Source organism: Neltuma alba, unplaced genomic scaffold (genome assembly GCF_004799145.2).
Source record: "Neltuma alba isolate B1F8T4 unplaced genomic scaffold, ASM479914v2 tig00012650_pilon, whole genome shotgun sequence".
NCBI lineage: Eukaryota > Viridiplantae > Streptophyta > Magnoliopsida > Fabales > Fabaceae > Neltuma > Neltuma alba.
The window spans coordinates 126,536-154,476 of record NW_021637085.1 but is presented as its reverse complement, the minus strand read 5'-3'; the positions used below and the strand labels follow the sequence as shown (position 1 = coordinate 154,476).

Sequence of the window (27,941 nt, the reverse complement as noted above, 5' to 3'; positions counted from 1 at the left end):
TGATGCAAAGATATTCAAAATGTACATCTGCACTTGTTATTCTGATAGATTCACAAGCCTAAGAAAATTGCAACTTCCATTATAATAGATGCAGAAGACATATCGCTTCTACTTTAATACCATGTTACAACACAAAAAGATTCAGCATATCAAAAGTTTAAAAATTATCACCAGCCCTCTAGAATTTCTGTGACAATGTTAAAAATCTCATATAGTGTACAAAGACAACAATTAATCATCATGCAGTAAGTAATTAACCCAGATCAAGGTTTGTACAAATGAAGCATACGATATTTACACCATACATGTTCACTTGGGTTGTTCTGTACTAAAGGTGATGCAGAATACAACTGATTGTTGCATGTAATTTCAGCTAATGTCATTTACTGGGCGATACCAATTGAAGCTTGCAAGCACAAAGTCCCACAAGCGTGCAAAGCTGACATGAGCTTCTATGGTGAAATTAATATGGAAGCACTTGCAGCCAGACACCATAGGAAACTAGCGAATCACCACGCACCATGGAGATTACCACATATCCACTTGCATTCAAATTTGACAAGGTGATCTCACAGAAACTCAAACAAATTGCATGACGAGATCATAGAAGTTTCACATTCTGGCAGATTCCTTAGTAACTATCTTGAGTAGCAATTCCAAGTCTCATTCATAACTTAAATGCTAAGTTTCACGTTCCACAATCAATAATGACATCAGTGTGTTCTTGAAGATGCGTTAGTTTATCAGGCTTAACACCACAACCAGACATCTTATGACAACGTTAGCTTCAGAAACAATAAGTTGTTTCGGATTTCAGCTAGGTTATTAGAATGGCTGATTGGTTCAATTTCTGATGTTATACGGAAGTAAAAGTACAGAAATAGGCCATCACAAACCGATTATTAGTTTCACTTCTTAACCTAGATGAAGGTCTTCACCCGTTCTCCAAAATAAAACATTTGCCAACACCAACTTTGGATACCCAAGCTCTACTATAGTACGCTGGCTTCAGACTTCAACTGATACTGAAAAGGAGGACTTCCACAATGAGTGAAAACCACATTGACTTCTTTGTATCAAGAACAGTATAATCCGTTTCAGATATAAAATTTCATGAGTGACAAACCAGTGAATTTGGCCAAAAAGAAAAAGAAAAACCAGTGAAAGGAAAGGGAAAATTGCTATCCTTTACAATGACAGAGAGCTGCAGATGTCAATACTTAGGTCGACCATATCATATTCTTGAAAGAAATTACCATTGAAAGGATGTCGAAAAACATTACATGTATAGTCGATGAAAGGTCCCCTGCACGAGTTTGATGGAAATAGCCAAGTTGTCTGCGAACACCCGAACCCGAAATGCGAAATGGTAACAAGAGGGCAAATTGTGTGTGGAAATACTAATTTAGTGTGCCAGACAGCTATTGGGTTAGAATCTTTCAGATGACAAAGATGAAGATGCAATACGATTTGGCAAGATGATTATGTAACTATACCATTACTTTCACAAACAAACAGATCATCACTCCATCCTGACCTATAGAAGAAAAAAGAAAAAATAATCGATTCCTTACAAAGCAATATTCAACACACCTCCGAATTAAACAAGACATTAAGTCCAAACCCAAGCTATGTGCCAGTGCAACTCCACCTGCAATTTAACATCACATACAACATATCAGTAACAACCCATGCGTGAGGATAGACCAAGAGAGAGAAAATTGGGAGCACCTGTTTCTGGAGACTCGAGTAGTGCAGCAAATGAATAAGAAGATGTTTTTTTTGGTTTGGGGGGGGGGGTGGGGGAAGCCAAATCCAGGTCCTATTGAATTCCTTCAGGTATCTATTTGCACACGTCTCCCAATCATACAATAGAAAAGCCATTTGTAGAAGCCCCGGACTACGGACAATTCTACTTGTTTCACTGTCCAGAGCCCTGAGAGTCTTCCTTGGAAGGAGGCTGCTGATGCTGATGCTGATTCTGCTGCTGCTGGTGTACTCTGGCCTGACCCATCTGCTGATAAATCTGGGACAAGGCTTGTGGGTTGATAACACCGATGTGACCATCTTGAGACAAACCAAGCTCCAAGCCGGGCATTTGCTGGTTAGTTCCACCTAAAATTGAGGTGAAACTCATAGCACCCATGTTCGTGGCTGCCGGAGGCAAGTCAAAGCCAGGGAAGCCAATCTTTTGCAGGTAATTTGAACTCTCGCTTCCAAGACTTGGTGTGGATGGACCCGATGATGACTGAAACCCGAACCCACTAACTGGGGGCCATATGCCAGTAGCCATATGGGGTCTCCCCAGATTTCCGCCCACCATAGCCCACCCGGTCCTACTGCCCGACCCAATATTGGACCCCCCATATTCATCAATTTTCTGATGCAATCCTGCAGACAGAGAAGTCCCCTGTTGTGAAACAGAGCCACCTGCAGCAGCTAAAGCTGATGCCGGGATCGTGCCGCTTCCGGTGGCCGCGATGATCGAAGGCTCCGCCTGCTGGAGAAGCCACTGAATGGTTTCGCCGTCAGATTTGTGACCCAACTCTCTGGTCAACTGGAAGATCCTAGCGGCACACAGAGCGGGCATCCGTATCCTCCTTCCTCTGCCCTCTACTTTGGTGTGTCTGTCTTTGTTGGAGCTCCTCTTGGGCGCTAACTGCTTCTTGTTATTGTCTTCTTTATCGGCTATCGCAATCTGGAAATCCTTGATTTCTGCCGGCTTGTTCTCTCCCATGATGTTGGCTTGTGGTTGTGGGAGACTCAAGAAGTTGGGTACCTCCTGCTGCGATTGCTTTGAGCCCTTGGGATCCATGAACAGGGCACAAAATTATTTTTTTTAAAATAAAAGGATGGGACCGCTTTGATCGAAGGAGGATGGCCTGAAAAGTCCTAAACTTTCATGAGCTATTCACTGTTTTTGGCAAGGATGAAGCGACAAAAACCACAGAAAAATATTAAAATCCCAATGTGCCCCATGCCAAGTTTTTAGATTTTTACTCCGCCCCCTGCTTCATTCTCTCTCCTTACCTCTTTCTAACTGTAGCGGGATTTGACCTCCCTGACATGCCGTCAACTTTAACTCAAGTTTCACCACCCGACCACTACTAACGTTACATATCGTTCAGACATGTAACATAACATAACAACCCCTTTAATATATTTATCCCTCCCACATTCCACTGCCTTTCTCTCATGCATGCCACGGCCCATAATTGCAGCACCGGCAACGGATGATGCCAAATTGCCAACCATGGATCTCTTGCAAGGAACTCCACTCCCAAGTGGAAGGCTCCGGGAGCGACACTTGGAGGGCTATGACTGGGGGATGGGGTTCACACGTCGTCCACCACATAATCCTCTATAAAAAGGGCAGAGAGGGGATTTAGGGATGAGATCAGCAGGCACCATTTGAGGGGGGAAGAGAGGGGCACGCTGGGGTTTATCAGATAAAGGGAGGCAATGATGGAGGAAGGAGGGTGGCAGAAGGCGCGGAAGCAGCATCTTGGGGAGTGCTGTGTTGAATGTTGCTAAATCCGTGGTGTGGGGCCCTGTGTTCAAGTAAATAGACCTCTTATGTCATGACATGACAGTTTATGAGCCATTTACCTTAAAAATCCCATTTCACGTGCCCAACGGTAAATAGTACGTACACAGTTACCCACATCCGTAACTACCCCACATCCACACGCCCTCTTTTGTATGGAGCTTCATACTATTGCAAGTTGACCTCCCTCTTTTGTATGGGTTTCATCATAACCTCTCTGTTTGCTAATACATATGAGAATTATACATTTTTTAATAAAACCCATTAATTTTAGGGTTTTCTGATTTTGTTTGGGGGGATCTGAGATGGCTCTCATTTTAAAAAAAATGAAAAATAATTATCATTAAAATTTTACTTATAAAAGAATCATACATTTCTACACATAAAAAATATCGGAACTCTGGTTTAGATTTTTCCCACTAATAAATTTTTAATTAAATGGATTTTTCAGGTTTTCTGGGGTGGGGTAGGTATACGTTGGAGAGGGAGACACGGACACAGAGATTGTGATACGTAATATAGTAATAATAATTAAGTGTCATAAGTTAGGGCGGAATCCAGTGCAATGGCTTCCAACTTAAATTTAAATACAAGTAAATCAAAGCTAAAACTTACTACTACATAAAAAATAAAAACTAAAACTGCAATATATTATCGTTTAAAATTTATCATCCCATACATACTGATACTAACGCATCTTTAATAATTTAAATTAATATTTTACATGGCAATTTTTAGTCGATATTAATAAAAAATTAGGTTTTGTTTTTCTTTTTAAAAAAAATTAAAAATGTCCCATCAAAACGTGGGGCCTCAAATATATTAAAAAGATTTTAATTTTTATCGGAATTTTTTCTTTAAAAAAATAATGAAACGTCAGAAAAAAACCATATATGATTAAAAGTGGAAGCCCACTATTCAAAATACTGTAGAATTACAGTACATCCAGGTTACAGTCGACCTTTATAGTTTTCCATGCAAGGTGTCCTGTTTTATAATTTACTTCAAGTTAACCAATAAAGGTTCATTCAATTAATAAAAAATTATTTACAACCTATAAAATCATAAGTTCAAATTCTACTATTAGTGAGCCATTTATAAGTATATTATTGATCTTATTCCTCTGATTATTGATGTTTAAGTTACATAAAATAAATATGTAAAAAAAATTTATTTCATAAAACATAAAAGTAATATTTTTTCAAGTATTCTCAACACAAGTAAGTGTTGGGATAGCTCCCAAAAAAATTATTTTTACATTTTATAAAATAAAAAAAAATTTATCTCGGGTAAAATAATTTAAATCAAACCGTGTTTGCTTCAATTATCACGACGTAGTGGACGTGGATCCATGATTTGTACAATGCGCGTGAATTTTTCAAACATGTATTCCCATTTTATGGCCGCTCCCGTGCCTTATTTTGATCCCACTTTTATTTGCTTTCTCTTTTACATGTTTTTAATGTTTTTTTCCTTCTTTTTTTTAATATGGATTACCATTTGATAAAACATTTAACATGAACAACTACTGCAATTATTATTTTTTTAAAAAAATAAATATAATAAATAAATTGAATTAGGATCTTATATTTAAAATTAAATTACGTATTAAATTAGTTCTTATTTTAATGATTAGAGGTAATATATGAAACCAAACGTGTTAAAGAATAACATCCTCGTGTTTTCGAGGATTGGGTTGCATAACAACGTCTTGCTATTGAATATCTCATGTGTCACTCATTTTATTTTAAATTAATTACCTTTTGGCAGCGTTAATTTTAAATTAATTGCTCCACCTTATTAGTTCTCGCTTTAATAAAATCACATAAATAACTAATTTTAGAACACAAGATAATATTAATAATAGCTATAAGCATCTTATAATTGGAGGCTTACCTTTTTAGCCAAATAAAAGTTCATATATGAGTTGGAAACTTATTAAAGTCATAAAACGCATTTAATAAACATTAAAAAACTCTCACAACATAAGATACTTATTATCTAGTTATCTTCACTAATTTAAATTATAGAATGAGAGATAAATAGAACATATGTGTGTGTGGGTGTAAAATAAATTAAGACGCATTAGATTTTTTTTTTAAATGTCACGTTAATTATATTTTTGTAACTTACTCCTTCCGGTTCAAAATATAAGATAAATTTTATCCATTTAAATTTATAAAAAAATTATTTAAAATCAGTTTAAAACAATAAATATGTAATACATGTTTTTTTTCTAAATATGCCCTTATTAATGAAGAGAATAAGTAAAAGATACAATAAATGGATAAGAGAGGAAAGAGAATATATGGGGTAAATTTGAAAAAAAAAAACTTATTAAATGTCTAGACAAAAGTGAATGCTGTTTTATATAAAAAAAAATCTTTCAATAAAGTTTAGCTTATATTTTGAACTAGAGGAAGTATACGTTAAATTCTTAAATGAAAAATAAAAAGAAAAACGGGGATATACAGATTCACATGCATAATAGTGATATAATTATTGAGTTTATTATATGTGTTTCTCACTTTCCTGAAAGTGGGATTTGTTGACAAATTGAGATCGTGTGTGTGTATAGATGAGACATATAAGAAACCGAATTTGAGGGATGGACGATGAATAAATATATCTATATTTTCTGAGGGTCTAAAGTGCCCATCAGTTATTTTCCACTGATATCGCGTCTGATTGGTATAGACAACGACAACATTTACGAAACTTCCTTGAAAGCCCCGGCTCATTTCATTTAATATAATTATCAGAAAAACTTCCAACACCAATTTGACACTTTAAAAAATGGGCTCTTTTGTAACATTCTACGCGGTAACTTTTCATTTGCCTTCAAATTATATACGTTTCGTTGGAGTGTGTGTATACAGCGCGCACATATTGATTTCTTTCTTTCATTTTAGAAGTTCGGCAGTCTAGAAACACCCGACTTACTGTCCTTATCTCAAGACAAGGATGAATCTGGGGATTTAGATAACCTAGTTCTAGTTACTAGATCACATCGCATGTGGATCAAGTGATTAAAAAAAAAACTTAACCAATATCTTAAAATAAAACGAAGAAGAGTACAAGAAATGAGAGATAAGATAAGATGAAGCATATCCGTGCGCTTGAGGGATTATGTTGATCCAATCTTAACGTATAAGTTTTTGGAGGCTATCAAGAACTTGATTATCACTTACAATATGAAAGCACTGATCATGAGGACACGGGTTAGTTGGCTAATTGGTCCAAAGTTGCTTTAATCACCAAATTTCAAAAGTTTTACGGGTCGATATGATTGTTTTCCCCCCTTTTCACTATTCTGTAAAGAAAAATCTAGTGCATTCCTCAAATGAGACTTGTAAGGAAGAGAACACCAACCCAGTCAAATGATCACTCATCATGTAGGAATCTCAGTACAGTTGCCACATCCATTTTTCTTCCATTTTACACCTCTTGTCTCATTATTGTGTATGAGTCCCGTAATCATAGTTAGAAATATAGGGAAGCTTCGTTTCTGGGGAGTTTTATAAGACCAGAATGAAATTTGATACTATAAACTCTCTCTCTAGCTCTCTCAGTTCTTTTTTTTTTTTTTTTTGACTTTGTTTGATTCAATAGAGGGAAGAGAGGATGATAATAATGGGAGGCGAGACTATGTGTGCGTAGGTGATTGCATTGAGAGTCACATGTGCATCCCACCATGCAGACAAGGTAGGTCCCTCCATCAAAGCTAGCTGTTGAAATATCATACCTCATTTCATATGAATTCAAAGCTTCAGTGGGAAAAGATCTTCTTTTTCTAATTGGGTTTTCTTTTCTTTTCTTTCCTTTTTTTTTTGCCCTTTACCTTTGATTTTTTAAAGACTCGCTTCCATAAGAGATAAGCTTCATGCTAAGTTTGTCTTAATCACTTTAGTTATGCTTCCTATCTCCTGTCTTTTTCAAGAGTTTAAATTGTTTCTTAATACGAAACTGCAACGGTATGTTAATTACGGATCGGATTAGCTGCGATTCTGCTGAACTATTTCATCGCCTAAGTCACCGGAAGGTAAAAATTTATTTCTTTGGGGCCTCCAATGCGTATTAGTTTCAAGTCTCCTTGGGTCTTGTAACAGTTCTGAGTTTTGCTTTCCAAGATGCACCTAACATGAAAAAGAAAAAGATCACTTAGATTTAAAAAGCTACCAGTATTATTATGGAAAGAAGCATTAAAATTTGAACGCACTCCATATATGCTTTACAATGCTTTTGTTGACAAAGATCATGAAAGTGACAAAATGAGGATCGAGAAGAATTTGAGTTTTGGGTTACTGTTGTAAATAGGCTTGATCGGATAATTATCATTAATTCCTCTGTATTAATGACTATTATCATTTATCAAATTTCATAAAGGCATTGATGAAAATCTGACTTGAGGAACGTACACTTCAATGAAATGGACAAACACGTTCATGTCTGATGTTTGGTCAGACCTGTCAGGCACAGTATCAAGCCATGAATAATATTACGTAAATAGTTAGTTTGTAAACAGACTGCAGAATTCGCACCTGAATGCCTCTATACTTAAAACACACACATCATTTACATATTTTTGGTGAATACCCTGTTAAAGCTATCGCTTTCCATTTACAATATTGATCGTACGCGTCTGTTTTCATGTCAATAGGGTTAACAAATTAAGCCTTTTCTCTGTTCTGTTACTTGAGCTTGAAAGGAGGGTCATGGTGGTTCATTCACAGAAGTAGAAACTAATTAATCACTGGGGACACCACGTTATGAGGGTAAATTTAAACCCAAGCCTATGGTATTAATCAATTATCACCAATTATATCTAAAGACTGGGACCCTTTTCCCAGGGGGAAAACACTTCTTATGCAGCTCAATAAGTGGTTTTTTCCCCCTTATGCTTGCATTATGCAGAATTGAATGAACTGCATGTTTCCTAGGGAACAAGTCATTCCATCACATTAAAGCCAGAGAATCTTTCAATTGAATAGCTCCTTTTAATAAGATGGATCTCTCTATTACCCTTATGTCCCAGTCCATCTCCATCTTTGATCCCTTCTCAGATATCTTTCCGTCTCCAGATTGTGATCTTGCTCCTGTTCTTATGGCGGGTTTAAGTTTTTTTCACTGGATTTTAGCTGTCAAATCATTCGTGAAAGGTTTAAAACAAGAGGGTTGAACTTCCACGGAAAAGAGAAAGAGAAGAAAAGGAAGAAGAATTATTATCATCCATGTAGATGTAACCCAAAATAACACCTTCAAGAAAGCAGGTAAACATCCTATCATTTTATAAATTGATCGCCATAATTTGAGATAACCCACTGAAAATAATTGGTTTAGGTTGATCAATCTGTCAAATTTTGGTTGAAAAAGATTCCAATGGAGGCTAGTGGGCTTTCAATCGGAGACGTCACAATCCGAGCAATGTGGCTGATTGGCAAATTTTCTGAGCTGTTACTTTTAAGGGGTGTGTTGGAATTTCCAGTGATAAGGAGAATCTATCATGGCAACAAAATTGAATATCTGGATTCGCTAATAGATCAAAAAGACAAAAGTGTCACTGTGTTGCTGAATGACAGCTTAGGCCCTTGGCTTCAGCCCACTTGCTCTCTGCTTCTCTTTTTCTTGCAATCTGTGTTCTTATTTCTGGCAAAAACCCAAAAGCCCCTTTTACCCACGCGCAAAATTCCCACTATTTCTTCAGAGCGAAGATAGCTGATAGTAATCACACATCTCTGGCATGAACAGACAATATTGTGGATTCATGGAGGAAAGAAAGAAGATGGACATCATAACAGTACTCCACATTCTAGCTACCATGTGTACGAGTGGTTTCAGTATAAGCTGAACATGAAGTTATAAGAAGTATGGTCGAAGAAAGAATCAACTTGGGATTATTTCTACCCCCAAATGAAAAGCCATTTTGACTATGATGATTTAGACGCAAATTAATTGAATAATTGGGGGTGACTGACAAAGAAGGCCACTTGTGTGATTCATGATTGCGCTTAAGGACGTTGAAATAGAGAGTCGTGATGAAGTCTTTTCAAAGGAGTATTTTTGGTAATCATGGTGTGGCCCTTGCAGTTGCACAGGCTTATATGCCATACGGGACCATTGCCTTTCAACACTCTCTCCGACCAGGCCTTGCTACTTTTACCCTTCATTCAAAATTCAACACTTTCGTAAGAATCTTTTGGTCGCTAATTTACCGTGGCTTTGTATTGGAAAAAAAATTCACCCCTTCAACTCAAAATATCATCGACGTAAGACGGGGGGTGTTAGGGGAATGTGAACAACGTGGCCTTTTTGATACTTTTGGTTTGGATAAGGGCATCCCAAGTACAGTCAGGACTTTTGGATGAGGGGCCAGAATTCTCCATATTAATGATAAGTGTTTAGGCTACGAAAGAAAACTGCATAGTCCCGGCAATAATTGAATAACAAAACAGGGACATTATCAACAAGCATTTGGTGAGTGGTTGCACCCCTATAAAAATAAAAACAAAGCTCAAATTCCGAAAACATGCTTGATAAAAAGACTTTAATCTTAACGCCTAACCCAATAAAGCAAAACTACTTGATCAAGTTTGAAGTAGATGAATGAAAAACAATTGTTTTTTTGTAACTCAAGTGATTATATTTTCACCACAAAAAAAAAAAAGATAAGCAAAAAAAAAATACCATAAGTTGCCTAAATAATTAACTTTATTTAACTGATAGTTCTTAAAGTATGCTTTTTTTTATTTTTAAAATCTGACAGCTAAAATTTCTCAATGGAGAGGAAATTAAATTGATTTTTTTTTATAAAAGGAAATCATGAAAATCAAAATGTAACAATTCGAAAAATAACCACAATTCAAAATGCCACAGCCATGTTACAGCGGATTTGATTCTATTTCATACGAGCAAGAAGAATGACCATGAAGAACAAAATGGGCAAGGCTAAGACGGCATTAAATATTCACATAGATGTTACAAACGGCGCGCGCTGCTACATGCAAAAAGAGTTCAACCTTTTTTTTTCCTCTTGTTTTTCTGGCCAAAACACAGTCAATCTCAAGCCAGCAACGAAATACATCTAGATAATTGCCTCGTTCTTGGCATACAACAGATATATGTACAGAACTCAGTCCAAATAGGGTGTGTTTGGATAGAAACCAAACCATGGTTTCAGAAATGCTTTTACGGATTACGAAGTAAATATATAGAGGAGATTATCTCGTTTTGCGGAAAAGTGCTTCTGAAACCACGGTTTTGGGATACCCAAACAGGCCCTAAATAAATATGGGGGTTATGAGGGCAGCAAACACACACAGGGTCAGTCGCCTTGCTCAAATCAGCTGCTTGTAGAGGGCCCGAAGTACATGCAGATGGGTGGATTTATCCTCAAAATGGAGAGTATAGCTGATGGAATTGTCCAAATCCCATCACCACATATTAGACCTGAAGCAACCGCTCCTGCATAGTCCTCTGCATCCTTTCTATTGAAACGCTCCCATATAAACAATATCACCGTCCCCACGAACATGTCAACTGCAAAGTAGGCACCAATGTAGAAGGGAACTGCCATGGCCATAGGGATAGGTATATATTGTGAGATCTTTTGGGAATCAGATCCCTTGCCAGGTTAATAACTAGAGCTGCCACGAAGAAGCCACAACACAAGGCCAGACAGTGCTTTGGAAGCTCAGAAAATCCCTCGACACCTAGTATGGCCATTTCCCTATATATAACAGCATAAGGTGCTTTGTAGGGACCATCAGGTGACCCAATATCAAAAGCGCTCCAGAACAACCAGAATGTGAGAGGGGCAATAATGCAACCCAAGGCTGTTCCAACTATCTGGCTCACAAACATAGACTTTGCAGATGAGAGGGTAAGATAACCCGTCTTAAAATCTTGCATGAGATCAGCTGCCGTTGAGACAATGGACATCATCACAGCACAAGATGCTACCCCGGCTATTACCCCACCCTTAGGGCCCACCAACGAGGCCATGACAAAAAGACCAATCTTCCCATAAGTGGATGCCAAGCTACAGTCTGTGAGCCCAGTGCCGTAAGAGTTGCAAAAGGCTAGGGCAGGGGCCAGGATGTAAGAGCACAGAACCAGGTACCATTTAAGAGGAGGAAAGATCATTGGTATTGTTGCAACAGATATAGCAGCAAGACACACATATCCGGATGATGCAAACCAGAAGGGTATCGGATCCTTCAAAAATATCTCATCCCTTCTTCTTTGTTCTGCTTGCAGTTCAGAACATCCATCATCTGATAACATGCAGAAGAAGAAAATTAAATCCTACAAATATCACACACAAAAATGCTGGCAAGGTGTACCAAGACAAGCAATGAAAATATAATTCACAGCCGTTATTCATTGATGAATTCATATCCAACGAGGACATCATACCAGCATACTCACATGTCAAATTATTTCACATAAAAGATCATAGTATGCACTTTTTTTTAATAATCAACGGAGATTAAAATATACTAGAGTTATTAAAGGTCAATGTCAATCTATAACAACGATTTGCAAACTACAACTCTTGGAGCAGATAGAAAAAGATACAGGGCAACTTATCCACTCAGCCAGGCTGCCATATGAAGGACGAAGAGTTGGGATTATTATTATTGACATTTATATAATGGAAAAATACATGAAAAACTTGCATGGCAATATTTATTGACTTGAAGATTAAATGACGAGGCCGGTACAAATTAGGATGGGACTATAATGAAGAAAGGACCTAGTAATGCTTAAGGGGGATTCATGGAACTCACCCGTGACCTCTGATACAACAGGAAGGTTGTTCTGCTTGGAATTTGCCCTACACATCTCCCTTACAGTTATCAATATGATTTTGACCAAATTGTAAACACCATCCCCTAAAATAAGAGAAATGGATGTGAACACCTGCGCAAAACATGATCATAAAGAAAATGTTTTATTGTGGATTCAGGAGAAATACAACAACTAAACGACTAGTCATTGAACATAAATCACAGATTCACCATAAGACATTCTAAATTGCATACCAACCCTGTCTGCTTTGCCATACACATACCTTGTATCCATAAAGACCTTTAAAATCATTGCTACCAAGGCTAGCTGGATACCAGTCCCCAGCATGTTTGGAGATGAAGGGCCACAGAAAACCCCATGATATGATAGCTCCAAGAAGAACTGAACAATTAACTATGTGAGGACAGATAAGACCACATCCAACATAAGTTGGACTAAAGTCAAAGTAGAACCTGCATGAGAACAAGCCTTGGGATTATTAAATAATTAAATAAGTATTGCCATTTCTCTAGATTCGAGATCAAACTTGTGGCTTCCCCAGTCTGCCAGAACACCTTGTGAAAATTTTCAAGCATTACAGAAATTTCATGCATTAAACACATGTTGGTCAAAAGGTAAGTTCTGTCACAAGTCATATATAACTTAGTGAGTCTCTCGCCTTAGTTTCATCAAAAGCTATTCTTATTCATCCACCAAATTGTTTTTGCATTTGTGAGTGTAGGAAGCATTTCAAGTCAAAGCAAGTCAGTCCTCCTACCCATCTTCCTTAGACAACTTCAGGAAATATTTTTCGAGCTGCAATATTGAGTTACAATTTATTGCTTGTCGAATTCCCCTTAATTATAGCAATCCCAGAGCATATGATTTATAGCAAGCTTTTTGCATGAAGTGCATCCAAGTAAATGGGATAACCAGTGCTATACAATCAAAATATGAATGCAAATACTGATGCAGGCGTCATGTCACATATGCGCCTTTCACTCAATTTGTATTTTCTCTCACTCTCTTCCATCAGTAGCGAGTAGCAACACAATTCATTAGGCCCGCATCCAAGGCAGTAGTTCTAACATCAGTCATCAACTCATTGAACAGTGTTTATCAAAGGCATCGAAAAGCCACTGCATTTTCCACTAGGTAGGAAGTAGGGTGAATAAACTACGACATAGGAATCCATTGAAAGCCAAAGTCGTAAGAGCCTTGCGTGTTTTTAAATAGAGTCAATCCAAAACTTGGAAAGTTGTCAAATCCACATGAATTTCCTATACCACTGAAGAACCACTTAAAGCAGCTCCAGCAGAAACTTATGCTCAGGTACTTGCCCAGTCGCTGGACTTGGTTCCTACAGTCAAAGATGGTAATGTCACTTAGAACTACAAAAGCAAAAGAAAATAGCAGCAAACACAACATGTTCATGACACTAAGTCATCACAAAAGGTGTTTCTACAATTCCATGATTAAACCAAGAAATGATGATCAGATGGACTCAGTGACAAGTGCATCTCTGGTGTATAATCTTCAAAGCAGTATTAAAATCATAATTGTAACATAAGCAACGCTTCTCAGTGGACAGAAATTAACATGATTTCTAATGCATACCCTGCAAGTTCGGCTCCAGTCTTTGTGTGGAGGCTGTTAATTAACATTGCTGTAGCTGTCCCACTGGGATATGTAAGCTTATAGTCCATGACCATAACCTGAGATTTAATGCATGGAGATCAGGCTCTAAATTGCCAATCAGGGTCGTCAATAGCAATGCTAAGAGGAAATTATTTCGACAATAGATTCCTCAGATTAGCAATTCCCAAGATTAGCAAACTACATGCCTATATATAGAATAATATCATTCACACGCTTTTATTTATCATTCTCACACCTTTACTACAATTTTTCTATTGAAATAAGAACGCTAGAACACCAAATATTATTGACTTTCTATCTTCCTTTCTTACAATTTTTATTTGTGACACAAATACTAATGACTAGTGTTTACCTTCCGAAGTGGCACAAGACTGAAAAGCCCAAGGAAACTGACAACAAAAGTGAAACCTATCATCCAAAGCAAGCCTGGATTTATAACATCTTCAGCCCTATTACCAGGATAATCTGGGCCAATAAGCTGGTATGTTCTCTCATCCATGGCAATCAATGATGAACCAAACCCCCCTGCCAAACACGTTATAATCATCACATTAGAGAAATCTATGGATAAATAAAATTAGCATGGCACCATTTATAAAGCATATCTTATAATCAAGAAATTTCAAATGAAACCAGTTTACCTTCTAAGAAAAATGGAATAGAACATCAACATAGATAGAAACATCCAGCAGTTATGATTTATAATGAATTTATTAAATTTGGTTACACTACGACAGATTGGCTGCCCATATTAAAAAGGTTTCAGTGAAAGATGACAAGAGGCAATGATAAAAAATGAACTACTAGCAGAAAACCAATCTTCACGTTGACAAACACGTAGCTATAAATGTGCAGGTGAAAGATCAAGAGATGAGAGGAAGTAAAACGGATGCCACGTTAATTTGATTCTCCATTGTTAATTCTCATGTTGAATGAGACAGATTTTGGGGGTAGTTTTGGAGCTTTTTTGGGTTTGGTAAATTAACCTCGAATCCAAATTCTACAATGAGACCTTAGGCACCTGGTCAGATCGGGTTGTACATGATGGCAGCAATGTGAAATTGATTTAGTTAGCAAAAATTAATATGGAAATGGAGAGCAGCACTTATCATGAATGTGAAATTCATCTTCCTACAGTCTTTTGACTAAACGTAGCAGGCGTCATATTTTCCACTGTCTGTTGAACCAAGGAGGAGGATTCCCTTGATCCTTCTTCCAACCATATTTTATAGTTCACTTGTCATCAAAACATTATAGTACTGATGTCAAGCATCCAATCTCACCCCAGTTCTCTCGCCCCTCCCCACCCTCAAAGACTTAAGGACTTAGTTTCTTTTGTCACATCACATTCTCAGGAAGCATGGAGGGGTAAGGCGTCTACTCTTTGCCCCAGTAGCTAAGCTGGGAATAGATGAGTTCAATTCAGCGAAAAATAAGTGGATCGCGGGGCAACAGGAGAATCCAGAAAGCACAAAAGCTCACGAGTTTAAGCTAAACGAAGGAGGGGTGAGTTACCGCTGAAAGCGAGGCCATAGCAAGCGACAACACAAGTCTGGATGACGGTGTTCTCCTGTCTGGTAAAGGTTTGGTGAAGAATCCCAACCTGGACATGAAGCTAGTCAAGGTCTTGACAAAGAAGAATCCAAGCAACCCGGCAGCAACGTTCAGCGAAGGAATGATCCCAACAGTCAGATTGAGCTTGTGAGTGATGATGCAGAAAAGACTCCCCAGAACTGCACTCACCAACAGCCCTCTGACGGTGATCTGGTCCTTCCATTCTGGAACGTGCTCGAAATCCGAGGATGGAAACTTCCGATCATCCCGAAGCAAATGCTCCGAAATATCTAAAGAAGAGCCCTCAGTCCCCATCACTTTTTGGTCGAATTCGGGATTCTGGATTCAATCAAAATGGAACGGGATCCGTGCCTATCGACAATCTATTACGGGAATGATTAAGGGGATGGGCCTTGGTTGGCATTGATTTTGACCGGGAAGAATACGGAAATTCGTTGAGGGGTTGGCAACGATTCCGTCTTGGCACAGAAGGCGGTAGCTTCTTCTCGCAGCCGTGGGCTTGGTTTTTGTTTTGCGAAAAATTAGCCTTCGTAATCAAAATTCTTAATATTTTTAAATGATCCGGAAATGAACCCCCCTTTAATTTGTGAATCCTAGGTAGCCTGTTTGGATATGAATCATTATTACTTTTAAAGGCCAAAACTATTTTTTTTGAAACATTTATCCAAACATCATTAAATAAATAAAAAAAAAGCTAAAAAGGATGAGTTCCCCAACAAAAACTACACATGACATATCTTTATTAGATAATACTTCCTCCCTCCCTTATCATAAGATCCAATTTTTTACATAAATCTGTCTCTTTTTATAAGATTTTTTTGGAATTTATCTAAGTATTTAATACATTATTACTTATTTTATCCTTAGTTTAATGCATTTAATACATTCTTTCTTTTCATTTATCTCATTATTACTCTCTTATATTTACTCATTTATATATAGGGGTATATTTGAAAAAATATATATTTGCTACATATTAATTACTTTTAACTAATTTTAACTGTTTTTTAAATCTAAAAATTTAGCTAAAATGATATTATAATAAGAAAGAAGTAGGTGGTAGACATTATGTATTTTTGTTGGTATAACAAAGTAAGGCTTCCTTTATTTGAAAAAACAAAGGAAAGAAAGAAATTAAAAGCCGTTGGTCGTAGATAAATGCAGAAGTAATGATAATTTAACAATTTCATGCCAGGAATAACTATTAGTATTTGTTTCTTTAAAGTTTTCCGTTTTCAAGAGCAGCATTGTTTTTTAAAAAAAAAAAATTGAATGACAGTGATTATTGGTTAGAAGTTTTGAGGCATTAATGAACGCTTCGTTGATGAGAAATACTGCTTTAAAAGATATCTACGATTTATGGTTAGGATTCGTGAACCTCTGGAGTGCGGAAGTAACAGAGCCAGAAAGTAGACATGCATATTTTGTGGGCGTCGCCCTCGGAAACAAACTTGGAATCTCACCAAATTATGGATCAAGGGGCCGTTCGGACTTAGGCTTCAAATTCGTCTGTGCAGCTCCCAGCCGATATAATGACAATAATATTTTTTGAGTCTGGTAAAAGAAGTTAATTCTTCACAATATAGTAAACTAAGATTCAAATTTCCGCTGATATTCACATTAGTACCTGACAGTACTTCGAATAAGGTTACTTCCAATAAAAAGATACCTATGTTTTGGTAAAAAAAAAAAGATTAAATTATATAAAATCCCTAAAATTTATATCATATATAAATTATTTTCTTAATTTTTAAAATTTCACAAACCTTACTGAATGTTTCACATTTATGCTAATAACTTGCAATAAACGTGGCCCAGGAGTGTTCCGCTGGCTGCGGCGGACTTGCTAAAGGTTTTGGGACTGCAAATTATTTTTAATTAATTAAATTGGAAAATTACACATAAGTCCTAAAGAGTATAATTTATTCATCTAAAGTCTTAAGAAATGTCAAAATTAATAGCAGGTCTCAAGAGACTTTAGAGTATTATATTATAATTATAAAATAACATCACTATCCCTTCTAATTTAAGGTTTCAATTCACAGTTTTCTCTGCCAATGTGATATACAGCCTCAACGGCAAGTATTAACAACTCAATAGGAAGTTGTTGACAACAGAGGCAGTATCTAATTCAAAGTTCAAACACACACTCTCTCTCTTCCCCCCGGCCTATGTTCGAATTGCTCCCTCTCCCCTGACAGCGTCTCTCATATTCGTCATCTCTCTGTTCGCAATTACTCCCTGGCGTCATTTCTCCCTTCGTAGTCACTTCTTGTGATACAATTACTCCCCTATTGCGTCATCTCTCCCTCTTACAATCGGTTCGCCATCCGCCGTCTCCCCCAGTACACCTCTGGGAACCTCTCATTGTCCCAAACTATGTGTTGCCATCTTGCTGTCTCCCTCACCCTAATCATGCTATGGAATTGTCACTGAGTTGGCCTAAAATCTCTCCCCCGTCCTAACTGAGTCATTAAGTAGAAAGCGTTGAGTCTTTAGCGATACCTTTACTGACAACTTTAACAGCGATTATTAACAACCTAAGGGGAAGCTGTTGACAACTTAGGCAATATACGTTAACAACTAACTTTATAAGATAACACAACCTCCACATAACACCACATAACTAAATAATATAATACAACAATTTTAATATTAGAATTGGAATTTTTTGAAAGCATTAATAACTTTAACTAAACCCAATAGGAGAATTGTAATGCAGATATCCATTGACAACCTTAACGGCAGGTATTAACAACTCAAGGGAAAGCTGTTGACAACATAAGCAATGTTTACTGATAACCGACTTTATAGAACAATACAACCTAGCCATGTTTGACTTTCATAACAGTATTTAACTAAACTTTTTTTATTTTTTTATTGGGCAGGTATCACACGATTAGAATTAGATGTGAATGAATAATAATATTATTTTCGATCATTTGATATATACATTAGCCTATGAGGTGGGGCAAACTTCTTCTTGAGGGGGAAAAAGTTTTAAATTACAATAACCCTTGATCAATGTATATTTTTAGACATTGTAGATGAAAATTCACAACCAATAAGAGATGATCTAATAGAAGAACAACATTTGTAAGCGAAATTTATTTATTTTAATTTTGAAGTAATATTATTTGTTATCAATTGTTCTGTTTAAATTGTCATTTCATTTCAGTGGTCAAAAGTTGTTATTAACAACTTTATGACTCGTCTTATTATGCAGGATGAAAGACTTATTCAAAGGTTTAAATTCATTGTCTATATCTCCACTCAATGTATTGGGTGAAGACCCACCATCATTGTCATGTGGTTTACAAATGATACCAACACTAATTTTCTAAATGAATTCAACAAAATAGAGAGATTTGGTTACTGGTGAAGGACAAATTTTTTCCAATGTGGTGGCCCTTCAGCAAACATCATATAAGTACAATATTGTTTTGAAGTTTTTATACAAATGATTTCCATGTTAAAGTTGTTATGTTATACTATTTAGTTATAATTTGATTTTCTATAGAGGTTATATTATCCTATAAAGTCAGTTATCAATAGACACTGCCTAGATTGTCAACAGCTCCCTTTAGATAGTTAATACTTATCATTGAAGTTGTCAATGCATCTCTGCAATGAAATTCTATTATCATCATATTAGGTTTAGTAAGAGTTGTTAATGCCTTCAAAAAAACTTCCCATTTTACCTTTAATGTTGTTATATTATATTATTTGGTTATAATTTGCTCTTATGTGGAGTTTATGTTATCCCATAAAGTAAGTTGTCAACAGATACTGTCCAAGTTGTCAATAACTTCCTATTTGGTTGTTAATACTCGCCGTCGAGATTGTCAATCACATTGACAGATAAAATTGTAAATTGGGAACCTTAGATTAGAAAAGATAGTGATGTCATTTTACAATTACAATATAATACTCCAAGGTCTCTTGGGACCTGCTATTAATTTTGATATTTTTTAGAACCTTAAATGAATAAATCATACTTCTTAGAACTTGTGTGTAATTTTCCCAATTAAATCAAACCACATGCTAATCATCCTCAATCTGTTTCTTTATATAATTAATACTTCAATGAAAATAAGCGTATTAATGAAAATTTTATTAGGAATTACTTTTCATAAAATAATGTTAAATAACACAATAATTTTCTTATTCTGTCATGTCATATGTTATTAATATCGCACAAATGATATTTTTGTGTGGGAGAGATAGCAGTTGCAGATCAGGAGATTAGAACATTCATAAGAACTTAAGTGAATTTCTTATTTTAATAGCATTCAATTATCAATTTACCAAAAAAAAAAAAATCAAATTTATGGATTTTCAAGCTATCAATTCACAACTAATCCGATAGGTGAACAAGAAAAAATGTGATAAAACGATGAGTTAATTTTCACTTCACTTTATAACATAATAACAGGCAAGCTATTTGGAAATTAAATTTATTGCATAATTTCTTCTTCTGTTTTTTTTTTTTTGCATAATATGGCTAATAATAGGCTTTGATAGCCTGATGATTAATTTTGGTTCGATGAGTGAACGAGTCATAAATTCAAATCCTTTTTGGAGGATTTAATGGGCCACTGGCGGTGGCAATGAAGGGGCTTTGGTGGCCGGTTATGGTGGTTAGATATTGTTTGTTGGTTTTCGGCATACGGTTAAATATTCTTTCTGACAAATAAAAGGCATTGTGTTTAACATCTGCATATTCGACGGCCCATCACCATTGGGCTCAACTCCAGCTACTTTTGCGGATTACTCTTCCGGTCCTTATTATAAGACCCAATTTGACTTTTTATTTGGTCCTAATTATAAGACCCAATCCATTTTCTCTCTTATATTTATGCATTTTTTTCCAAGATAATCCTTCTAATAATGATAGTTTTAGCCAATATACTTAATTAGCAAGGATATTTTAGAAATAACAACACTTATTTATTATAAATAACCAACTTAACTTACTTCCTTAATCTCCTCAAATAAGTCAATTGGGTCTTATAATTAGGACCGGAGGAGTAATTACACTTCAATATACTAATACCAATTATCCAATTTTCCTAGGTTTTAAAAAAAAAATTCAAATTTATAGTTTTCAATCGGCCGTTGGCTGCAGCCCACTTGCTCTCTGGTTCTCTTGTTCTTGCAGTCTCTGTTTTTATTTCTGGCAAAAACCCAAAAGCCACTTTTGCCCACGGGCAAAATCCCCACTATTTCTTCAAAACGAAGATAGCTGATAGTAATGACAAATCTCTGGCATGAACAGACAATATTGTGGATTCATGGAGGAAAGAAAGAAGATGGACATCATAACAGTACTCCACATTCTGGCTACTATGTGTACGAGTGGTTTCAGTATAAGCTGGAAATGAAGTTATGAGAAGTATGGTTGAAGAAAGAATCAACTGGGGATTAGTTCTACTTCCAAATGAAAAGCCATTTTGACTATGATGATTTAAGGGGTGTTTGGCAAAACCAAAACCACGGTTTCAGAATCAATTTTTCGCAAAACGAGGTAACCTCCTCCACATATTTATTTCGTAATTCGTAAAAGCACTTCTGAAATCATGGTTTGACTTCTATCCAAACATCCCCTTAGACGTAAATTAATTGAATAATTGCGGGTGACCGACAAAGAAGGCCACTTGTGTGATTTATGATTGCGCTTAAGGACGTCGAAATAGAGAGTCGTGATGAAGTCTTTTCAAAGAAGCATTTTTGGTAATCATGGCGTGGCCCTTGCAGTCGCACAGGCTTATATGCCACAGAGGACCATAGCCTTTCAACACTCTCTCCGACCACGCCTTGCCGCTTTTACCTTTCATTCAAAATTCACCATTTTCTTAAGAATCTTTTGGTCGCTAATTTACCGTGGCTTTGTATTGGGAAAAAATTCACCCCTCAATTCAAAATATCATCGATGCAAGATAGGGGTGTTTGGGGAATGTGAACAACGTGGCCTTTTTGATACTGCCTCCGGTCCTAATTATAAGACCCAGTTGACTAATTTGAGGATATTAAGGAAAGAAGTTTAGTTAGTTATTTATAATAAATAGGTATTATTTTTGCTAAAATATCCTTACTAATCAACTATATTGGCTAAAATTACAATTATTAGAAGGACTATCTAGAAAAAAATACGTAAATATGAGAGATAAAGTGAATTGGGATCTTATATTTAGGATCAAAATAAAAGTCAAACAGGGTCTTATATTAAAGACCGGAGGTAATACTTTGGTTTGGATAAGGGCATCCGAAGTACAGTCACGACTTTTGGATGAGGTGCCAGAATTCTCCGTATTAATGATAAGTGTTTAAGCTACAAAAGAAAACTGCATAGTCCCGGCAATAATTGAATAACAAAACAGGGACATCATCAACAAGCATTTGGTGAGTGGTTGCACCCCTAAAAGAAGGAACAAAGTTCAAATTCTGAAAACATACTTATTAGGAAGACTTTAGTCTCAACGCCCAACCCAATAGGGCAAAACTATTTGATCAAGTTTGACATAGATGAATCAGTGAAAAACAATGCTTTTTGTAACTCTAGTGATTATGTTTCCACACCCAAAAAATAAGTACAACAAAAATATTAAAACTTGCTTAAATAATTAACTTTATTTAACTGATAGTTCTTAAAATATGATTTTTTTTTTTAAATCTTTGACAGCTAAAATTTCTCAACGGACAGGCATTTAAATTGATATTTTTATGAAAGAAAATCATGAAAATCAAAATGTACCAATTCGAAAAATAACCACAATTCAAAATGCCACAGCCATGTTACAGTGGATTTGATTCTATTTCATACGCACAACAATGACCATGAAGAACAAAATGGGAAAGGATAAGACAGCATTAAATATTCACATTGATGTTACTAACGGCGTGCACTCCCATATGCAAATAGAGTTCAACCTTTTTTTTCTTTTTCCTCTTGTTTTTCTGGCCAAAACAAAGTCAATCTCAACCCAGCAACGAGATGCATCTAGATAATTGCCTCGTTCTTCGCATACAATAGATATATGTACAGAACTCAGTCCAAATAAATAAATATGGGAGTTGTAAGCGCAAGAAACTAACACAAGGGCAGTCGCCTTGCTTAAATCAGCTGCTAGTAGAGGGCCCAAAGTACATGCAGATGGGTGGATTTATCCTCAAAATGGAGAGTATAGCCGATGGAATTGTCCAAATCCCATCACCACATATTAGACCTGAAGCAACCGCTCCTGCATAGTCCTCTGCATCCTTTCTATTGAAACGCTCCCATATAAACAATATCACCGTCCCCACGAACATGTCAACTGCAAAGTAGGCACCAATGTAGAAGGGAACTGCCATGGCCATAGGGATAGGTATATATTGTGAGATCTTTTTGGGAATCAGATCCCTTGCCAGGTTAATAACTAGAGCTGCCACGAAGAAGCCACAACACAAGGCCAGACAGTGCTTTGGAAGCTCAGAAAATCCCTCGACACCTAGTATGGCCATTTCCCTATATATAACAGCATAAGGTGCTTTGTAGGGACCATCAGGTGACCCAATATCAAAAGCGCTCCAGAACAACCAGAATGTGAGAGGGGCAATAATGCAACCCAAGGCTGTTCCAACTATCTGGCTCACAAACATAGACTTTGCAGATGAGAGGGTAAGATAACCCGTCTTAAAATCTTGCATGAGATCAGCTGCCGTTGAGACAATGGACATCATCACAGCACAAGATGCTACCCCGGCTATTACCCCACCCTTAGGGCCCACCAACGAGGCCATGACGAAAAGACCAATCTTCCCATAAGTGGATGCCAAGCTCCAGTCTGTGAGCCCGGTGCCGTAAGAGTTGCAAAAGGCTAGGGCAGGGGCCAGGATGTAAGAGCACAGAACCAGGTACCATTTAAGAGGAGGAAAGATCATTGGTATTGTTGCAACAGATATAGCAGCAAGACACACATATCCGGATGCTGCAAACCAGAAGGGTATCCTATCCTTCAAAAATATCTCATCCCTTCTTCGTTGTTCCGCTTGCAGTTCAGAACATCCATCATCTGATAACACGCAGAAGAAGAAAATTAACTCCTACAAATATCACACACAAAATTGCTGGCAAGGGGCACCAAGACAAGCAATGAAAATATAATTCACAGCCGTTATCCATTGATGAATTCAATATCCAACGAGGACATCATACCAGAATACTCACATGTCAAATTATTTCACATAAAAGATCATAGTGTGCACCCCTTTTTTTTTTTTAATCAACAGAGATTAAAATATACTAGAGTTATTAAAGGTCAATGTCAAAATATACTAGAGTTATTAAAGGTCAATGTCAATCTATGACAACAATTTGCAAACTCAACTCTTGAAGCAGATAGAAAAAGGTACAGGGCAACTTGTCCACTCAGCCAGGCCGCCATATGAAGGACGAAGAGTTGAGGTTATTATTATTGACATTTATATAATGGAAAAATACATGAAAAAATTGCACGACAGTATTTATTGACTTGAAGATTAAATGACGAGGCCGGTAAAAATTAGGATGGGACTACAATGAAGAAAGGACCTCACTGGTTAAAGAAAGTAATGCTTAAGGGGAATTCATGGAACTCACCCGTAACCTCTGATACAACAGGAAGGTTGTTCTGCTTGGAATTTGCCCTACACATCTCCCTTACAGTTATCAATATGATTTTGACCAAATTGTAAACACCATCCCCTAAAATAAGAGAAATGGATATGAACACCTGCGCAAAACATGAGCATAAAGAAAATGTTTTATTGTGGATTCAGGAGAAATACAACAACTAATCGACTAGTCATTGAACATAAATCACAGATTCACCATAAGACATTCTAAATTGCATACCAACCCTGTCTGCTTTGCCATACACATACCTTGTATCCATAAAGACCTTTAAAATCATTGCTACCAAGGTTAGCTGGATACCAATCCCCAGCATGTTTGGAGACGAAGGGCCAGAGAAAACCCCATGATATGATAGCTCCAAGAAGAACTGAACAATTAACTATGTGAGGACAGATAAGACCACATCCAACATAAGTTGGACTAAAGTCAAAGTAGAACCTGCATGAGAACAAGCGTTGTGATTATTAAATAATTAAATAAGTATTGCCATTTCTCAAGATTTGAGATCAAACTTGTGGCTTCCCCAGTCTGCCAGAACATCTTGCGATAATTTTCAGGCATTAAAGTGATTTCATGCATTAAACACATGTTGATCAAAGGGTAAGCTCTGTCACAAAGTCATATATAACTTAGTGAATCTCTCCCCTTAGTTTCATCAAAAGCTATTCTTATTCATACACTAAATTGTTTTTGCATTTGTGAGTGTAGGAAGCATTTCAAGTCAAAGCAAGTTACTCCTCCTACCCATTTTCCTTAGACAACTTCAGGAAATATTTTTCGAGTTGCAATTTAAGATTGTGTTCATCTTATTAAGTTACAATTTATTGCTTGTCGAATTCCCCTTAATTATAGCAATCCCAGAGCATATGATTTATAGCAAGCTTTTTGCATGAAGTTCATCCAAGCAAATGGGATAACCAGTGCTATACAATCAAAATGTGAATGTAAATACTGATGCAGGCGTCATGTCACATATGCGCCTTTCACTCAAATTGTATTTTCTCTCACTCTCTTCCATCAGTAGCAAGTAGCAACACAATTCATTAGGCCCGCATCCAAGGCAGTAGTTCTAACACTAGTCATCAACTCATTGAACAGTGTATATCAAAGGCATCGAAAAGCCCATTTTATACTAGGTAGGGAATAAGGTGAATAAACTACGATAGGAATCCAATGAAAGCCAAAGTTGTAAGAGCCTTACGTGTTTTTAAATAGAGTCAATCCAAAACTTGGAAAGTTGTCAAATCCACATGAATTTCCTATACCACTGAAGAACCACTTAAAGCAGCTCCAGCAGAAACTTATGCTCAGGTACTTGCCCAGTCGCTGGACTTGGTTCCTACAGTCAAAGATGATAATGTCACTTAGAACTACAAAAGCAAAAGAAAATAGCAGCAAACATAACATGTTCATGACACTAAGTCATCATAAAAGGTGTTTCTACAATTCCATGATTAAACCAAGAAATGATGACCAGATAGACTAAGTGACAAGTGCATCTTTGACGTATAATCTTCAATTCAGTATTAAAATCATAATTGTAACATAAGCAACGCTTCTCAGTGGACAGAAATTAACATGATTTCTAATGCATACCCTGCAAGTTCGGCTCCAGTCTTTGTGTGGAAGCTGTTAATTAACATTGCTGTAGCTGTCCCACTGGGATATGTAAGCTTATAGTCCATGACCATAACCTGAGATTTAATGCATGGAGATCAGGCTCTAAATTGCCAATCAGCGTCGTCAATAGCAATGCTAAAAGGAAATTATGTCTACAATAGACTCCCAAGATTAGCAAATCACATGCCTATATACAGAGTAAAATCATTCTCACGCTTTTATTTATCATTCTCACACCGTTAATACAATTTTTCTATTGAAATAAGAACATTAGAACACCAAATCTCATTGACTTTCCATCTTCCTTTCTTTCCCTTTTTATTTGCGATACAAATACTAATGACTAGTCACCATAGGTTTACCTTGCGAAGTGGGACAAGACTGAAAAGCCCAAGGAAACTGACAACAAAAGTGAAACCTATCATCCAAAGCAAGCCTGGATTTATAACATCTTCAGCCCTATTACCAGGATAATCTGGGCCAATAAGCTGGTATGTTCTCTCATCCATGGCAATCAATGATGAACCAAACCCCCCTGCCAAACACGTTATAATCATCACATTAGAGAAATATATGGATAAATAAAATTAGCATGGCACCATTTATAAAGCATATCTTATAATCAAGAAATTTCAAACTAAAAGAGTTTACCTTCTAAGAAAAATGGAATAGAACATCAACATAGATAGAAACTTCCCGCAGTTATGATTTCTAATGCATTTATTAAATTTGGTTACACTACGACTGATTGACTGCCCGTATTAAAAAGTTTTCAATGAAAGATGACAAGAGGCAATGATCAAAAATGAACTACTGGGCAGAAAACTTATCTCCACGTTGACAAACACGTAGCTATAAATGTGCAGGTGAAAGATCAAGAGATGAGAGGAAGTAAAATGGATGCTACGTTAATTTGATTCTCCATTGTTAATTCACATCTTGTTTTTTTTTTTTTTTAATTAATGTTGAATGAGACAGGTTTTGGGGGGAGTTTTTGGAGCTTTTTTGGGTTTGGTAAATTTACCTCGAATCCAAATTCTACAATGAGACCTTAGTGACCTGGTCAGATCAGGTTGTATATGATGGCAATAATGTGAAATTGATTTAGCTAGCAAAAATTAATATGGAAATGGACAGGAGCACTTATCATGAATGTGAAATTCATCTTCCTACAGTCTTTTGACTAAACGTAGCAGGCGTCATATTTTCCACTGTCTGTTGACCCAAGGAGGAAGATTCCCTTGATCCTTATTCCACCTATATTTTAATATTTTATAGTTCACTTGTCATCAAAACATTATAGTACTGATGTCAAGCATCCAATCTTATCCTACTTCTCCCTCCACTCCCCACTCTCAAAGACTTGAGGACTTAGTTTCTTCTGTCGCGTCACATTCTCAGGAAGATAGAGGGGTGAGGGGCCTACTCTTTGCTCTAGTAGCTAAGCTGGGAATAGACGAGTTCAATTGAGCGAAAAGATGAGCGGATCGCGGGGCAACAGGAAAATCCAGAAAGCACAAAAGCTCACGAGTTTAAGCTAAACGAAGGAGGGGTGAGTTACCGCTGAAAGCGAGGCCATAGCAAGCGACAACACAAGTCTGGATGACGGTGTTCTCCTGTCTGGTAAAGGGTTTGGTGAAGAATCCCAACCTGGACATGAAGCTAGTCCAGGTCTTGACAAAGAAGAATCCAAGCAACCCGGCAGCAACGTTCAGCGAAGGAATGATCCCAACAGTCAGATTGAGCTTGTGAGTGATGATGCAGAAAAGACTCCCCAGAACTGCACTCACCAACAGCCCTCTGACGGTGATCTGGTCCTTCCATTCCGGAACGTGCTCGAAATCCGAGGACGGAGCCTTCCGATCATCCCGAAGCAAATGCTCCGAAATATCCAAAGAAGAGCCCTCGGTCCCCATGAATTCCACAAAAGATGGTCACTTTTTGGTTGGATTCGGGATCCTGGATTCAATTAAAATGGAATGGGAGCCGTGCAGATCGACAATCTATTATGGGAATGATTGCGTAAGGGGATGGGCCTTGGCTGGCATTGATTTTGACCGGGGAGACTACGAAAAAACGTGGGGGGGGGGGGGG

General features: G+C 37.0%; 1 protein-coding gene, 1 long non-coding RNA gene and 1 pseudogene across 5 annotated transcripts; 1 reads left to right on the top strand and 2 right to left on the bottom strand.

Moving 5' to 3' along the window:
* Positions 1-59: 59 nt before the first annotated feature.
* On the bottom strand, positions 60-5,099 carry LOC114729627 (transcription factor TCP20). Of its 4 annotated transcripts, none has more exons than XM_028916664.1 (3): positions 5,080-5,099; positions 1,732-2,779; positions 60-1,651 (listed from the first exon to the last, which is right to left on the bottom strand). In XM_028916664.1, the coding sequence occupies exon 2, from the start codon at positions 2,735-2,737 to the stop codon at positions 1,922-1,924; it is 816 nt and encodes a 271-aa protein (XP_028772497.1). In that variant the 5' UTR covers positions 2,738-2,779; positions 5,080-5,099; the 3' UTR covers positions 60-1,651; positions 1,732-1,921. The 4 variants fall into 4 exon arrangements, with proteins under 4 accessions (XP_028772497.1, XP_028772495.1, XP_028772496.1 ...); XM_028916662.1 differs by lacking the exon at positions 5,080-5,099 and having other exon boundaries at positions 60-1,025; positions 1,284-1,651; positions 1,732-2,849; XM_028916663.1 differs by lacking the exon at positions 5,080-5,099 and having other exon boundaries at positions 60-1,025; positions 1,594-1,651; positions 1,732-2,849.
* LOC114729629 (uncharacterized) lies at positions 2,598-23,650 on the top strand. The gene is made up of 4 exons (XR_003738761.1): positions 2,598-2,668; positions 16,043-16,045; positions 20,813-20,822; positions 23,640-23,650. It is a non-coding gene; the product is annotated as an uncharacterized LOC114729629 (long non-coding RNA).
* LOC114729628 (probable metal-nicotianamine transporter YSL6) lies at positions 10,832-27,941 on the bottom strand (annotated as a pseudogene).

What these genes read in the sequence shown, in the direction of transcription:
- LOC114729627 (XM_028916661.1), bottom strand. Translation starts at nt 2,815, where the DNA reads ATGGATCCCAAGGGCTCAAAGCAATCGCAGCAGGAGGTACCCAACTTC.